General features: G+C 43.5%; 3 protein-coding genes across 3 annotated transcripts in view; 1 reads left to right on the top strand and 2 right to left on the bottom strand.

Annotated features, from left to right (window-relative positions):
- Positions 1–935: 935 nt before the first annotated feature.
- LOC119655749 (60S ribosomal protein L27) lies at positions 936–2,050 on the bottom strand. Its single transcript, XM_038061801.1, has 2 exons — positions 1,932–2,050; positions 936–1,442 (listed from the first exon to the last, which is right to left on the bottom strand). Exon 2 carries the CDS (start codon positions 1,432–1,434, stop codon positions 1,027–1,029), a length of 408 nt encoding a protein of 135 aa, XP_037917729.1. The 5' UTR covers positions 1,435–1,442; positions 1,932–2,050; the 3' UTR covers positions 936–1,026.
- A 6,707-nt stretch (positions 2,051–8,757) lies between these two features.
- On the bottom strand, positions 8,758–9,500 carry LOC119654234 (enhancer of yellow 2 transcription factor). The gene is made up of 2 exons (XM_038059461.1): positions 9,334–9,500; positions 8,758–9,129 (listed from the first exon to the last, which is right to left on the bottom strand). Exons 1-2 carry the CDS (start codon positions 9,387–9,389, stop codon positions 8,904–8,906), a joined length of 282 nt encoding a protein of 93 aa, XP_037915389.1. The 5' UTR covers positions 9,390–9,500; the 3' UTR covers positions 8,758–8,903.
- A 280-nt stretch (positions 9,501–9,780) lies between these two features.
- LOC119654233 (protein unzipped) overlaps positions 9,781–14,605 on the top strand; it is a 337,876-nt gene continuing 333,051 nt past the window's right edge. Inside the window, exon 1 of the mRNA XM_038059458.1 lies at positions 9,781–10,481. The gene's annotated coding sequence lies outside the window, so the exon portion shown is untranslated. The remainder of the gene's footprint in view (positions 10,482–14,605) is intronic.

Below are 14,605 nucleotides of genomic sequence, written 5' to 3'. Positions count from 1 at the left end.
AGTCTCATTACTTAATTGTCTAACCTCGTATACCCAAGAGTCACTGTTTGATGCAGATTTGACTATTATCTTTTGGGAGCGGTGTATATCAAGCTGCTATTGCTAACTTCGAAACAATGGAAAATGTACTCAAAAACTGGGTGGACCGGATAGGCCATCGCCAAATCAGCTTTGGTGGTCATTTGACCGAAATTATTTTTCGTAAATAAATGTCATAAATCAGCCTTTTGAATAAATGTTATATCATTGAAAAATATTGAGCTGTTTTTTATCATCATCATCAATGGCCCAACAACCGGTATCCGGTCTAGGCCTGCCTTAATAGGGAACTCCAGACATCCCGGTTTTGTGCCGAGGTCCTCCAATTCGATATCCCTAAAAGCTGTCTGGTATCCTGACCTACGCCATCGTTCCATCTCAGGCAGGGTCTGCCTCGTCTTCTTTTTCTACCATAGATACTGCCCTTATAGACTTTCCGGGCCGGATCATCCTCATCCATACGGATTGTGACCCGCCAACCAGACGGTCATGATATCGGTCATAGATGTAAGGGGCCAAAAATTCTTCTCTCGAACGCGGCCAAGAGTTCGCAATTCTTCTTGCTAAGAACCCAAGTCTCAGAGGAATACGTAAGGACTGGCAAGATCATTGTCTTGTACAGTAAGAGCTTGACCCTGAGACGTTTTGGGCGGAACAGCATCTGTACAATAACAAGCGTCTTTGCCACCAATGAATACCACATTCGCGTTTCAGACTATGCGAATTATATATAGGAAGTGAGGATGTGTATATTGTCTACAAATGGTTTTTTCTTTTGATGTCATAGTTTCTCCTCCTAGGATAAACCGAGACTCAATAAACCACCAACTACTTCTCCACTAACAACACCGAATGTTTTCCACCACAATCGCGAAATCAAGAAAACACTTGCCAAATGATTTTTACGTTATTTATTACTTTCCTTAGTGTTCGATTTTTAACATATCGGATCCTTAAAAATGATCTTTCTGTCGTGTGCTCTCCCGCTTAGAAACGCAACTTCTGGAAGAACCATTTATTCTTGCCAGCCTTATACCTTTCCTCGAACTTCACGCGGGTCTGGAAACGATGTGTTTTCCTCTTGATTGGATCCTTCAAGTCCTTGACTGTCACTTTCTCGAATTGAATATCTTGAACTGTGTAACGTGTTGGCATCAAGTGATTGTAGTTGAGAAGCTTCATGAAAGGCTTGATCTTGGACTTCTTCTTTAGCTTGGCTTTGCCCATGCTCTTGGTCACCTTGCGCGGGTACCGATCGATTCCAGCGATGAGGGCATGTCCAAATTGCTTCTCAGATGTGCCATCGTCGAAGGTTTTGACGATGATTGCCTTACGTCCTGCGTAACGTCCCGCTAGGACGATTACGACTTTCCCAGTTTTCATAATCTTCCTCATTTTGGTATCTGAAATAGAAAGGTATCGACAGTTAGTATTTATATATCAGTTTTCATAGAATATTTCAGTTGGACATGCGATAAACAAAATGTATCGAGGCCGACATATTTCGAGGTTAGCTTCTCCATGGTTCCGAGCTGATTATTTCGCACAATTCACACAGGCACTCCCTAGAGTATATAAGCATTTCGAAGCTGCATAAAATGTAATAAACTGAGTAAGGAATATATCCAGGAGCCAAGTGAAAATTGGAAAAACAGCGTCCGCACGCACTGCACAGAACTTGACACTTCGCTATTACTGGTGAGATTCTTTCGTCAACATCAAACTTTCATTTGAATTTTCAATGGGAATTTCCTTGGAACGGTGCGAAATATACACAGCCTGCGATCCGCCGGAGCATTACATCTTGTTTTCCGCATTCATTTTAGTAAAAATTCGCATGAAATCGGCCGATGAACGATAATAAACAAAGTAAGGTAAATGTCACCACTTACTGGTCTTATGGCTGACCGGAAAAAGAACTCGAGTTGGGATTGTTTTGACTTTGACAGTTTACTTGAGCTGAAGTTGGTTTCGATAGTGACAGGGAAAAGTAACTGGAAACTAATAGATGGCGTTCTATATTGAGCAATATTTAAATTCTTAACAAATAATTTTCAGTTTCTCGTTCCCATATTTGCCAAGTAATTTTCGCTGATTTAATTCAAATTACGGACGATCCTCTATCACGGTAAGGTTCGTAAATTCCAGTGGACAAGCCATATAAAGTACGTAGGGTGTCAGTGTTCTCAGACACTCACTGAATGATAAGATGGGTTGGAAACCAACACCTGGAAGTCCTCGGAATGTGAAAAGCATTGTGATCGTAATATACGGAGGTGGTTCTATAATGCAAAGAAAAAAAATCCTAAAAGCAAATTACAAATCCCCTTAAAAGGTGGCCAAAACTGATTAAGACCTAGATTTGGACTTTTGGCTTCTTTTGAATTATTAATTACGAATCTACAAATTGTTTTCTTGCAAAATCCTCATCCGATTTTGGGATATGTTCGAAATGTTGTAGTTTTCTGCAGGATGTCTTTTTCAACATTCTTTACAGCCCTTTCATTAGCTTTTTTTCGAAGTTTTGTCTAGGCCTGGGTTAATCAGAGACTGATTAAAGTTTTGCGCCGAAATTTACCAATTTGATATCCCTAGCAACTGCCTGGGATTCTGGTCTACTTCATCGCCTCATCTGAGGAAGGATCTATCAAGTTCCCTTCTTTTATCACAGATTTGCCCCTATTTTCACTTAAACGGAACCAAAGATTTTATCCACAGCTGAACGGTCGGAAAAAATTCTACGAACTCAAATTTTTAATCCCCTATTTTCATTTCTTCAATTGAAAAGTGCTATGAAATGTTGTTTTTGCCTTTTTAATGTCGACGTTGCCATCAAGTACTTTATCTTGCCTTCAATAATGTGCAATCCGCTGCTGGTCCAATAGAATAAAGAGAAATGGCAGGAGAGATATCCTCACTACGCATCTTTTTAGTCGAATTTCCCATTTTCCGAATTTGCCCTTCCGTAAAATACCTTTGAGTGAAGAAATAGTACGTTCTGCTATTTGCAGACGTCTAAGTATCTTTCATTGCGAGCTTTGAGGTGCCTGTTTTCCGTTGTAGCTCCTATATTTCCAATTCTTTGCTGTAATCGTGATCAACCCTGTTTTAAACATTTTATTTAGGTTATTGAAACAAACGTACTTCCACCCTAACGTTAACTTACTCTGTTTGAATCTCAGCGTCTGGTCGAGCCGATTGAACGGGCGAAATGCTTTCTACTTCGCTTTGAATCTTGCAATCTCTTCTTGCCTTTAATACAATGATCAGAAATTAAAGTTGGGTTTACTTAATTATTTGAGATGCGCTAAGCCCACCATTAATTTAATTAAGTGCACAGTTACTTGTTGTGCCACTTTTTTGGGGTGGACCCTTCGTTCACGGGCAAGAATCCAATGAAAGAAAAAAGGATAGATGGTTTCGTTCAAAAAGGAGGCACGACCAATAAATATAAGCAAAAAGCAATACTTAGCTACTGATTTTAGTTCACACTGCTCACAAGATGAAGGCGAGTTAGCGTCTGATGAATTATGCCTCCATCATGGATGAAAACGTTTATCCTTTTTCTATTATTTAAATTTCATCTTCAAATTGCATAACATCTTACCTCTCAAAAGATGTTACAGCACTTTATAACACCTGTTTTATCTCCTGAGCTTTGCTCTTTTGGCCGGTCGCCTCCATTACCCTACTACAGTAAATATTGACTCGGAACGGCGTCGTCCTGTAACCGCCTTTCGTTTTCCACAGTCTCCGGAGGTGTATCTTGGAGCTTATAATCGCCTTGCACAAAATGTTCTGAACACACACGAAAACGAAAGAATCTCAAGGTGCTTCCTCTTTTGCCTTGATAACTATAACAACCATTTATCGCGCACCCCAACATTTTCAATTTTTCACAAAGATTTGCCTCAAACAATATTAATAAAGAACTTAAAACCACAACGATTTTCAAACCGAAACGGACTACTTGATAATCACAACCCAAGCCAAATTAAATAATGGCAAACATGATGTTCGGATGATATTACCTTGTCTAGTCTGTGTACACTGGAATTGCAAGATCTGTCCCATGCCGCCGTAATCGAGTACAAATTTTCTTGTGTCTCCGTCAAAAGCTCTTGTGATCAGGTTTTGTTGTATAATAATAATAATAATGTTATATAATAAGACCAACAGCATTCTGTCCGAGGAGCAGAAGAGCTGCCGAGTTGGGACAAGGGGTTGCAAAGAGCAACTCATTATCGACTCGGTAGTTGTAAGACAAGAAACTAGAACCTCTAGAACTAGAAACCTCTTTAGTTGCTATATCGATTATGCCAAGGCTTTTGATAGCGTTCCGCATACCTGGATAATCGATATCCTAAATCTGTATCTCATTGATCCGAAACTAATAAAGTTTTTGGCGACAGTCATGGAAGGTGGCATGTCATCTTATCAGTGCGTACATCTGAGGGTGCTAATACCTCAGAGCCCATCCGTAAATGGAGGGGCATCTTCCAGGAGGACTCATTGAGTCCCCTTTGGTTTTGTATGGCACTGAACCTGCTTTCATGGCTACTGAATGAAGTTAGAGGGTATGGTTTTGCAATAAAGCATGGCCTACGTGCTAAGTGTGAACTGACACCCTTGATGTACTTAGATGACATCAAGCTGTATGCTGGGACTAACATCTTAGAATTAGAATGATATTCGGATGGAGTTTCGATTAGATAAGTGTCGACTCCAAGCCATCCGCAGGATATAGCATTGGTGACCTCCACATCGTAGCTATGACCGAGACAGACTTCTAAAAGTACCTAGGAATTCTGCAAGGAAAGCATGCTCGAGTTGGTGATCTGAAGGATGCTCTGTTGTCCGAATTTCCGCCACGTATGAAGTTGGTGCTGAAACCGCATTTCTCGGGAAAGAATAAAATAAGCGCATTGAATGTATTCGCTATCCCTTCACTGGCTTATGCAGTCGGAATATCGCCGTAGACAAAAACCGATCTAGAAAACGTCCAGCGGCGGATACGGACAATTATGTCCAAATTCCGCATGCATCATCCAAACTCTGCAGTGGTACGGACGAAACTGTCTCGTGACATCAGAGGTAGGGGCGTGGTTGACGTGGCGGCACAACTACATTTTTAGAGCAGGCGAGTCCCTTGGGGCTGTCTGTAAAGCAAACTGTGGGCTGACTCCACTTGACTTGAAGGATCGATCTTTCAACCCTCAGAGTGGGGTGAAGTCGGACCAAGAGCGAATCGATGAATGGAAGTCGAAGGCAATGCACGGTAAACTGGCAATTCCTTGAGTTCCCGAGGTAGGTACTTCGTCTAAGATGTTATTATTATTATTATTATTCTGTTAAGGGAAAGTCGCACCACGTTCTGAAAGAACTATTTTGCCCCTTTTTACTGGTAATATTGATCATAGTATCTCAAGCAATCTCAGGAATTTTAGTATGTTCCTTATTTCCAGATTTTTCAATTTTGTATCTGGTATTAAGTGTTCTCCCAGATGCCTCGATCTACTTTGCACAAGTGCCGGATACTGTCTCAGGACGTGTATAGAGGTTTCGTCACACTCCGCACAAAACCTGCAGGCAGTGTCCGTAGATATCCCTAGCTTCCCTAAGTGATAGTTCAGCTGACAATGACCAGTGAAAATTCTCACTATGATTCGGAGGTTATTTTTGGTGAGGTTTAAGCAATCCTTTGTGCGCATGGGTTCGTATCCCCCAATAAGCACCCTGGGCTGCTCCATCCCAAGAAGGCCCGCCCAGTATACTTCCCTCAACCGTTCCTCTTCATTTCTTAGTGTCATAGCTATGAAGCCGCTTTCAATTCCATAGAAGGGTTCTGGCCCGTGCAAAATCGTCCCTGCTCCCTTCTTGGCTAGTTCTTCCGCTGCCTTGTTGCCTTCCAACTCAGCATGGCCTGGAACCCAAAGTATCCAAACCTTGTTGGACGAGCCGAATGTATTCAGTATCTAAAGGCATTGCCATACAAGTTTTAGAGTTCACCTGGTTGGACCTAAGTGCGTTGATCGCTGCTTGGCTATCGGTGAGAATAGCATTGTTCTGCCTCCTGTAGTTCATTTGGAGATTAAAGAAGGCACATCTGTGTATGGCGTATATTTCCGCTTGGAATTTGCTAATGTACCTGCCCATTGGCTCAAAGTACATTTTCCTTGGACCCCTCAGCACGCGCTCAAAATGAATTGCCTGGCAATTAAGCGACCAGATCGCTTCCCCGGCTCTCCAGCGAGGAGCGTCTATTGTGTGTGGTTAATATTTTTTTAGGTTTCTGTGCAAACTAAAAAAAATTCGCAAATGTGCACGAAATACTTGCAATTTGGGGAATGGCGAAATTGAATTATATTCAGAGCGAAAAGGCAGGCTGATTCATATTGGTTACGTCTTCCAGTACCTAAAAATATGCGCAGTTGTTGCAAATATCCACAAGGCTTGTCTACATGCTAAATGTCGGCACCCTAACTGGAAAGACCAAGATACTCGCAAGAGTCCTCCGGAAAAGGTGCATTGATATCTGCGCTCTGCAATAAACCTGATGGTCTGGTGCCAAAAGCTGCCACATTGAACGCGAACACGGTAAAAGTTGCTATAAACTTCTTTATTTTGGTAGCCCACACACTCAATACGATATTGGCATTGTCATCTCAAAGGTTTTCGTGATGCCATTAAAGAAGTGGAACGATTTGATGATTGGTTGATGAAGCTCTCCATTATGTCAGCTAATCGCACTGCTCACAGGTCGACCTGATGCCGAGAAAGATGCCTTCTGGCGACTTCTCGACGAAAAGACCCGTCACGTGCTTGCTGACGACTATATCAATGGTCATGTGGGTGAAAAGGCAGACGGTGCCATGGGGGAAAGGGGTTCGGAGCACGCAATGAGGATGGCGAGCGTATAAAAAATTTTGCGGACACCCATGACCTTGTACTTATAAATACATGGTTCATTAAACGATTGTCTCATCTTCCTACATTTTATAATGGGAATAGTGAAACGCAAATCGACCCCGAAATTTTACTACCGTCACTGATTGCAAAGCCGTTCCTTATGAGATCATCGCACCTCGACATCGATCGTTGATTGCCGTCCTGCGAATTAAGACACCGATAAAACAGCGTAAGGAACGCACTGGCCTGTCGAGAATACTTCGAGCAGATTTCAACTGAAGAATTTGCTCATCCTCCACAATCATTGTCGACATTTTGAGCAGTTCCATTTGTCAGCGCAACTGAAGTCGAGGAGGCAATAAAACGAATGAAATTGGGGAAAGCTACAGGACCTAACGAGATCGAATCTGAGCTCTGGAAAGCGAAGAACTGGGACCCAACACTGTGGCTCAGTGAATTCTTTAATCGGGTTATTTAGGAAGGAAAAACACCATCTGCCCGGCAAGAAAGTACTACAGTTCCAATATGGAAAAAGAAAGGTAGTCCAGCAGAATGTTCAAATTACCGTCCGATCCGGTTACTTTCCCATACCATGAAGATTTTTGAACGCATTCTTGACAACCGTATTCGCGAAATCGTTGAAATAATCGTGAATCAAGTCGGATTTGTCAAAAACTGCGGAGCTACTGACGCAATACACGCTGCGCAGTTACTCATGGAGAAACACCGTGAGAAGCATCGCCTTCTTTATATTGCATTTCTGGATCTAGAGAAAGCCTTTGACCGTGTGCCACACGAACTCATCTGGTATGCTTAACCACAACACTTAGCGCCAGAAGAACTCGCGCGCTGGGTTCAATTCTTCTACCACGATCCAAAAAGTAAAGTTCGAAGTATGGCGGGTGTATCAAAAGCGCTTCGTGTATCTGTTGGTGTTCATCACCACTCTCCATCTCACCACTCCTCTTTGTTCTTGTTATGGACACCGTCACACGGGATATCCAACGTCCAGCGCCCTACACACTGCTTTATGCAAATGATGTTTTCCTAGCATCTGGTAGCAAAAATGATCTTGAGCAACTTGTTCAAAAATGGAATGATCGCCTCATGAAACACGGTCTCAGATTGAATCTAAACAAAACTGAATTTTTGACGACCGATCCCCATGATACAAGCACCATCACTGTCAGCGGCAGTGATCTGCCCAGAACTGAGCGATTTAAATACCTCGGGTCAACGCTATCAGCCAATGGAAAACTGGAGAATTGAAATTGCTTCACGCATTAACGCAGCCGGGATCAAGTGGTATTTCAAAACTGGTGTTCTTTGTGATCGACGTATCAACGAATGTGTCAAATCTAAAATTTAAGGCAATGTCGTCCGTCCTGTCGCTCTGTATGGTTCTGAGTGTTGGCCAACTATAAAAGACAATGAACGGCGTCTTGCGATAATGGAGACGAAGATGCTTCGTTAGACTAGTAGCGACACACGTTTAGATCACATTCGAAATGAGGATATCCGCAATCGTTATGGGGTTGCACCGATCGTGGAAAAGTTGCGAGAGAGGCGTTTTCGATGGTACGGTCACGTAATTCGCCCTAACGAGAATTCACTTGCCAAGATCGGTCTGAAGATCGAAGTCGATGGTGAACGACCAAAAGGCCGGCCCAAACAACGGTGGCTTGATATGCTGGATGAGGATTCAAAAGCCCCGAGATAGAGCCAAATGGCGAAACCGATCACGACGAGCCGACCCCGCTTGTGGACGGGACAAAGGCTGAAGAAAAAGACTTCATTTTCAAATAAGCATTCACATGTAAAACTTAAAAATTGGCTAATTTTATTTCACACAAAACTCATACAAAAAATTACTTGAGAGATTTAAATAACGTTCTTTTCCATGATAACTGCTGAAATGGTTCTATTATTGGTGGACAGTAACTAATTTGTTGGATCTATAGTTCGATGCCCTCCTGTGCGGCCAAACTGGACTTGATTTTCATCAGTAGCTCCTTCTTGAGTGAGTCGGGAACGCGGGCCCGCGCCTTGGGAGTCACGTCCTGGACAATTTGCTCAACAGTAAGGTTGAAGCCTTTCTCCTTGATCGTGTTGTGACACAGAAGACGCACTTCATCACGCCAGCCGCATTCTATCAGGCGTGAACGCAGAAGATCTTTGAGTCTGAAATGATATGAATGGAAGAAAATAGATAGATTGATTTAATGGATCGTTGTTAAGAAGGAGCATTTTTTCATAGATGATAACTATTTTTTGAATGATTACTCCAGAGTGAAATTATCGATCGAGGAAAAAATGGTCTCTGAAATGCTTCAGGCAATTTTAAGACCACGTCAACGCCTTTTGGCGAACATTTTATATACTTACTTGGATCTGTCGCCTTTCAAGATTGTTACTTGATCTACAGACTTTGTCAGTGTCATTTTAAATTGTTCGGACGGTCGTCAAAAAACTAGGATTCAGCACCGCAGCACGTAAAAACACCCACTATTGTTTACCGTTCCTTGTCGATTGTTAGAAAACTGTCAATCTGACAGCTTACGCAGTGCTTTTATAAGGGCCAGATTTAGTACGTTATTGTGACATCTGCTGGTCAGTTAATGGTGGAAATGGGAAACATACTTAACAAAATGACGGTTGCGGAAAATCTTGGAAGGAGAAAGTAATTCAAATAATATTCTCATTAAATTCGATTAGCTGATTATCGGGGTGTGCTCTTGGCTTCTAAAATTGTTGAAACCGGAAAACACTCTCCTCTGAAGCTTACACGACGAATTTTTCACGATGACAAATCCTCACATTCCAATTTAACTTTCCAACGTTCTTGAGAGATTTCCCCTTTTCGCCAATTTTCCAGTGGTGGTGCGGCGCCGTCGCCTGCAGAAGAAATTCTACAAAATCCAATGAAGAGTTTTTCAGTTGTAAACACGGCGTCCAATTGGAGAGTGGTGTCTTGTTTGATTTGTTCGTGTTTCGCGTACGTTTTGCACGGCAACTGACTATCAGCGGCAGAGGCGATTTGCATGCTGTTTGAGAGATAATTGCGCGTCAAATTTCCACCCCAAACGAAAATTCGACTTGCAACGGTTCGGCCCAGTCGGAAAACGTTGAGCGAATTTCAAACTGCAGTTTCGCGGATTTGCAAAATTTTCTATCTTAAAAAAGAAACGAATTCCACGATGGTAGCTTGATGGAAGCTCACCGAATTACGGTTTCGTGTGTTGTTTTCATGTTTTTGTGTTTAATTTGATTTTTTCGAATATTCGAGCGAATACAGAACGACGCAGCCAAAATATAATACTTGGAAATTCAGTTGAAATACAAAATCGAAAGTCGTTAGGAAAAAAAATCCAAGGTCCAGTGTGTGTTTTGCGTAGTTTCTTGCAGTGATTTCTGGCTTTTGCGAAAGTCGTTCAGTGTCCTGTGCTGCGAGAAGTTCACGCAGGAGAAGTGCTCCGATCCCTGGATTAACACTTGCAGCTGAGGAATTGTGTGGCGGATTAGATCGAAAAAAGGTGAGTTGGGGGCATCTGCCCACTATGTGTCCTCGTCCATTCCTGCCGTCCTCGCTTGTGACCCTGATTTCCGAGTCGAGTCGACTGAATGGGCGATGACGTCATGGTTGCGAGGACACGTATTCCGCGCGTCTGGAGGATCCTTCTCCCAGTTTGAGGTAGTCCAGTGACTACGGGTTTTTGGCTCTGTTGATTGCATTTCCCGTGATATTATTCTTTGGCTCCCTTTCAGCCCCAGCGTCACCGTCTCCCACTTGATTGATGCTCATATTCTGCTCCCGGCGTTGTTGCTTAACGAAGGCGCCCACGGGTTGGGTGGTGTTTGGCTGGTCAAAGTTGCCTTGAGGGCGCCTTGTCCGTTGTGTGCAGAAGAACGTGTCGAAAAACTTGTTCTCGGTGTCCTCGATCCTGTCGATGTGATGACTCGCTCGACGAGGGTTGGAAGCGAAAACACACACACGGGACAGGGTCACAATGAGAAGGAGACACTGCAAGGGATGATGGCATTTTTCCTTGCGACTGGAACTGGAAAGGTCACAAGCATGACGTCACCACCTTCCCGACTGGCTTGCGACCAACTCAGTCTCCTGGTCCAAGTGCCCAGCATCCCAGCATTCGGATTAGTCACTCGGATTCCACTCGACGCATTGAAGTTCACAGTGGGAATGAGGTGGATTTGCATTTGCTTTGCGAAGCGTGGACTAATGAGGTTATGGTGGTTCGCTGGGTGATGGCTTTGGCAGGAGGATGCCAAAGACGCCACCGCGCTGATGGAAGCGATGAAGATGATGGAGTCGGAGAAGCTCATGTCGTCGGATGAGTTGTTTGCTTGGCGGCAGGTTTCGCTGCTTGAAATTATTATGGAGATGACGGTGACGGGGCCCATGAACCCTCCACGATGTGCAAAAAAAAAAGTTCTTGGCAGAGGTTGAGGCCGAAAACTGAGTAATTTTGGCGCGCAAAGATTGCTGTGATTTTCAGGTGTAAAAGGTGGAGGAGTTGTTTACAGAAGATGAGATGCTCGTTGGATAATTTGATGTGAAGGGGCTCGAAATGAGGGTCGTGGATGTAATTGATAGGTTTGGAGTTATGTACGCTTTGTTCCCGTAGAGAATGAGAAGTTAATTCTGTCGTATTTGTCGAAGGTGTACGTAGAATAGACGTGGAGGCTTGAATTGAGGAGAGTCTCCTCTTCTAGTTAACGATTAAGTTATGCACTGATTTGAAGGCGGATGTGGCATTGGATAAGTTACACCTTGAAAAAGGGCGACAGTTACATCCCAAGCTATGCCATGTAATGAAACCTTCTATTCAAGGTTGACCGAGGTACAGGTCGTGCTAAAATTGCTTCGCGTGGCACCAGGTCTGTCAGGCGAAAGTTGGAAAAGGGGAATTATTTCGGGCAGGGAGTATTTTTCGGGGCCCTGCAACAGAAATTTCATTGAAAAAAGGATATTAGAGGGCCCGCATAAGTTTCACCCCGCGCTTGGCTTTTCAGTCTAATTGAGAAGGAGTGCGGGCTTCTCGGAAAGTCTTGGGGAAGTTGAAAAACGTTAATTTATTGGTGGTAATGGTTAAATTTTCAATCCCATATCCGGAACTGGTGACTAGTTTATTGAGGGAGAAAGAGGAGGTTCTCCACTTATCCTGTTGAAAACTCATGGCAGTCATATCCTTAAAAAGTGATGGCGCTTCAAAAATTATTTCTTTTTTATATATATATTATCATGGAAAAGATTGGTTTTCCAGCCCTGTCCCTGATGGAGAGCGGATGGGGAGGTCATGTAAAAGAAAGAGGAAGGTCTCAGTCTCTAATGCTGTTGAAAATTTCCGACGTTGAGCCCCCCTTAAAAAGATAATGCGCCTCAAAGTGGGCTTATTGTGATGCCACAACCGTAGGGGTTAATTTTGAATTTCATCATCAGAGAGGGTATGGAGGAGGAAACCAGAGATCCTGTCTCTTCAATCTCGCAGAAGTTACCATCACTTGAAAATTTATTGTGCTTCAAACTGGGGATGTTTTGGAATCATGAACTTTGACTTGCAAATCCCATTCTAGGAAGGGATAACGAGAGGATATAGGAGAATGACAAAGGCCTCCCACGATGGGGTAATGACCGAGATCGTTAGGTTCGAATTTCGGCTCCGGTTATGGATGTTTGTGATTGACTAAAGGGGATGGATATATAGTATAATGGCCCTAGTAAAGACTTCCCTAGTAAACAGTGCTTCAACTATGGTTCCCATCTTTACGGTTAAAGAATCAAAGCTCTTTCTTAAGAGGTTACAGCGCCCTAAAGACGGGGTATTTTTATAGGTAGGGTAATTATTGCTGCAATTTGCAAGAGGGTCGAAGAGGGGATCGGCTCCTTCCCGCTCCACTCCTTCTGCATTTGTGCCAATAGCCACCTTAATGTTATGAAAGTAGCCCTTTTTGGATCGCCGTAATTTCCTAACTGGGAAAGATTGGTGAGAGTTTTTAGCAAAATAATTATTTTTTAAGGAGGTCGTCATGATTCTTTAATTGGGTGCAAGTCCGACTGAGGATGTCAACATATTTTTAATTAAAGCATGCTCTGGAATATTACCCTAGAATCGTTATAAGATGGAATAATGGCTGATCATCTGAGTAATAAATGGCTGAAGGGAGGATGATGCTGGATTTCAGGGAAAAAACTATCGAGCAATATTTGGTGACATTATGCGCTAACTTGTTCTCTGCGCATGAAGGAGGCAGAGTGGCGAGGTTTGATTGTAGGCAATTATGTTCAATAGGCGAGAAAATATAAGGACAACTGACGGTTTCGTCTATATGGTTACCCTTCCCCCCTTGGTGGGGTATAATGCGTCAACCACACCTACGCGCTTTTACCTGAAATGCGCTTCAGTTTCCCTCACGACTTCCCGAGACGCTCGTACTCGTCCTCTACTCTTTTACGCCAAGTGCCCTTGGGGAGATCCATTCGTCGGGGATTTTGGGAGAGTGGATTCCACTGCATGGCACAGCTAACCCGCAATACAATTGTCGCCCCTCCTCAATGTGTACCCTATCCACTGCTACTTACAATTACATCGTGTACAAGTGCCAAGCCTGTGTGCCGACCTAGTTGTTCGTTTGAAATAGTGTCACGCCAGCGTACCCCGATGGTACGACGCAGGCAGGTATTGACGAAAGCTTGGAACTTTTGATATGCTACTCCTAAGTAGCAACACGGAAAGAACACTAACAAAGAACTTGATTTTAGTGTTGAGATAATTGCATTTCCAAATTTTAGATAGGGCAGCGAAAGCGGATCTAGTGACTTAGATGACCCGTCAGACTGAGAACCTGGGTTTTGTTGTTGCTTATCTTCAGTTCAGCTCTACTTGCGTCTCTTTCTAAATTCAGAGCCATTTGCTTAAGGCCCATGGCCCGGTGAGAGAGCAAACAGATGTCATCAGCTTAGTCGAGGTTTTTGAGGAAAGATGTCATCGTCTATTGAATTCTTCCACGTCCTCTGAACACGGCAGCATGAAAAACATCACCGATAACATCATGATCAACGGCGCAACAACCGGTATCCGGTCTAGGCCTGCCTTAATAAGGAAAATCCGGCTCAATAGGTTACGGTGGGCGGGTCACTTAATCCGTATGGATGAAGATGATCCCACCCGGAAAGTCTATAAGGGCAATATCTATGGTAGGAAAAGAAGACGAGGCAGACCCTGCCTAAGATGGAGCGATGGCGTGGGCCAGGACGCCAGACAGCTTTTAGGGATATCGAATTGGTGGACCTCGGCGCAAAACCGGGATGTCTGGAGTTCCTTATTAAGGCAGGCCTAGACCGGATACCGGTTGTTGCGCCGTTGATGATGATGCAAGCTCTTTCGTAATACGATATACAGTTCTGAAATCATTGCGATCTGCGGCATCTTCCGCTTCCCTGACTAGCGCAAAATCAAATTCTCTCTTGTCACGGCGTACACTACGCTGAATTTCTCGGGATTTCGCTCGATATCGGAGCTCAAGCGCGTCACGCCCGCCCTTACTCGTAGCGATCAGTAGAGCCTTCAACCCCTTCTGTTCATCGATTCGTTTCCACGATTCCGCAGTCAGCCAGATCTTTTGACATCCCTTCAGGGCC

Source organism: Hermetia illucens, chromosome 4 (genome assembly GCF_905115235.1).
Source record: "Hermetia illucens chromosome 4, iHerIll2.2.curated.20191125, whole genome shotgun sequence".
Classification (NCBI taxonomy): Eukaryota; Metazoa; Arthropoda; class Insecta; order Diptera; family Stratiomyidae; genus Hermetia; species Hermetia illucens.
Note: the sequence above shows the minus strand (reverse complement) of the source record. Positions and strands in the feature narration are given on the sequence as shown.

Bases quoted from the DNA above. Each gene is read 5' to 3' on its own strand.
- LOC119655749 (XM_038061801.1), bottom strand. From the start codon at position 1,434: ATGAGGAAGATTATGAAAACTGGGAAAGTCGTAATCGTCCTAGCGGGA.
- LOC119654234 (XM_038059461.1), bottom strand. From the start codon at position 9,389: ATGACACTGACAAAGTCTGTAGATCAAGTAACAATCTTGAAAGGCGAC. The intron at 9,130-9,333 runs GTAAGTATATAA...ATATCATTTCAG, and splicing joins TTGAAAGGCGACAGATCCAA to ACTCAAAGATCTTCTGCGTT.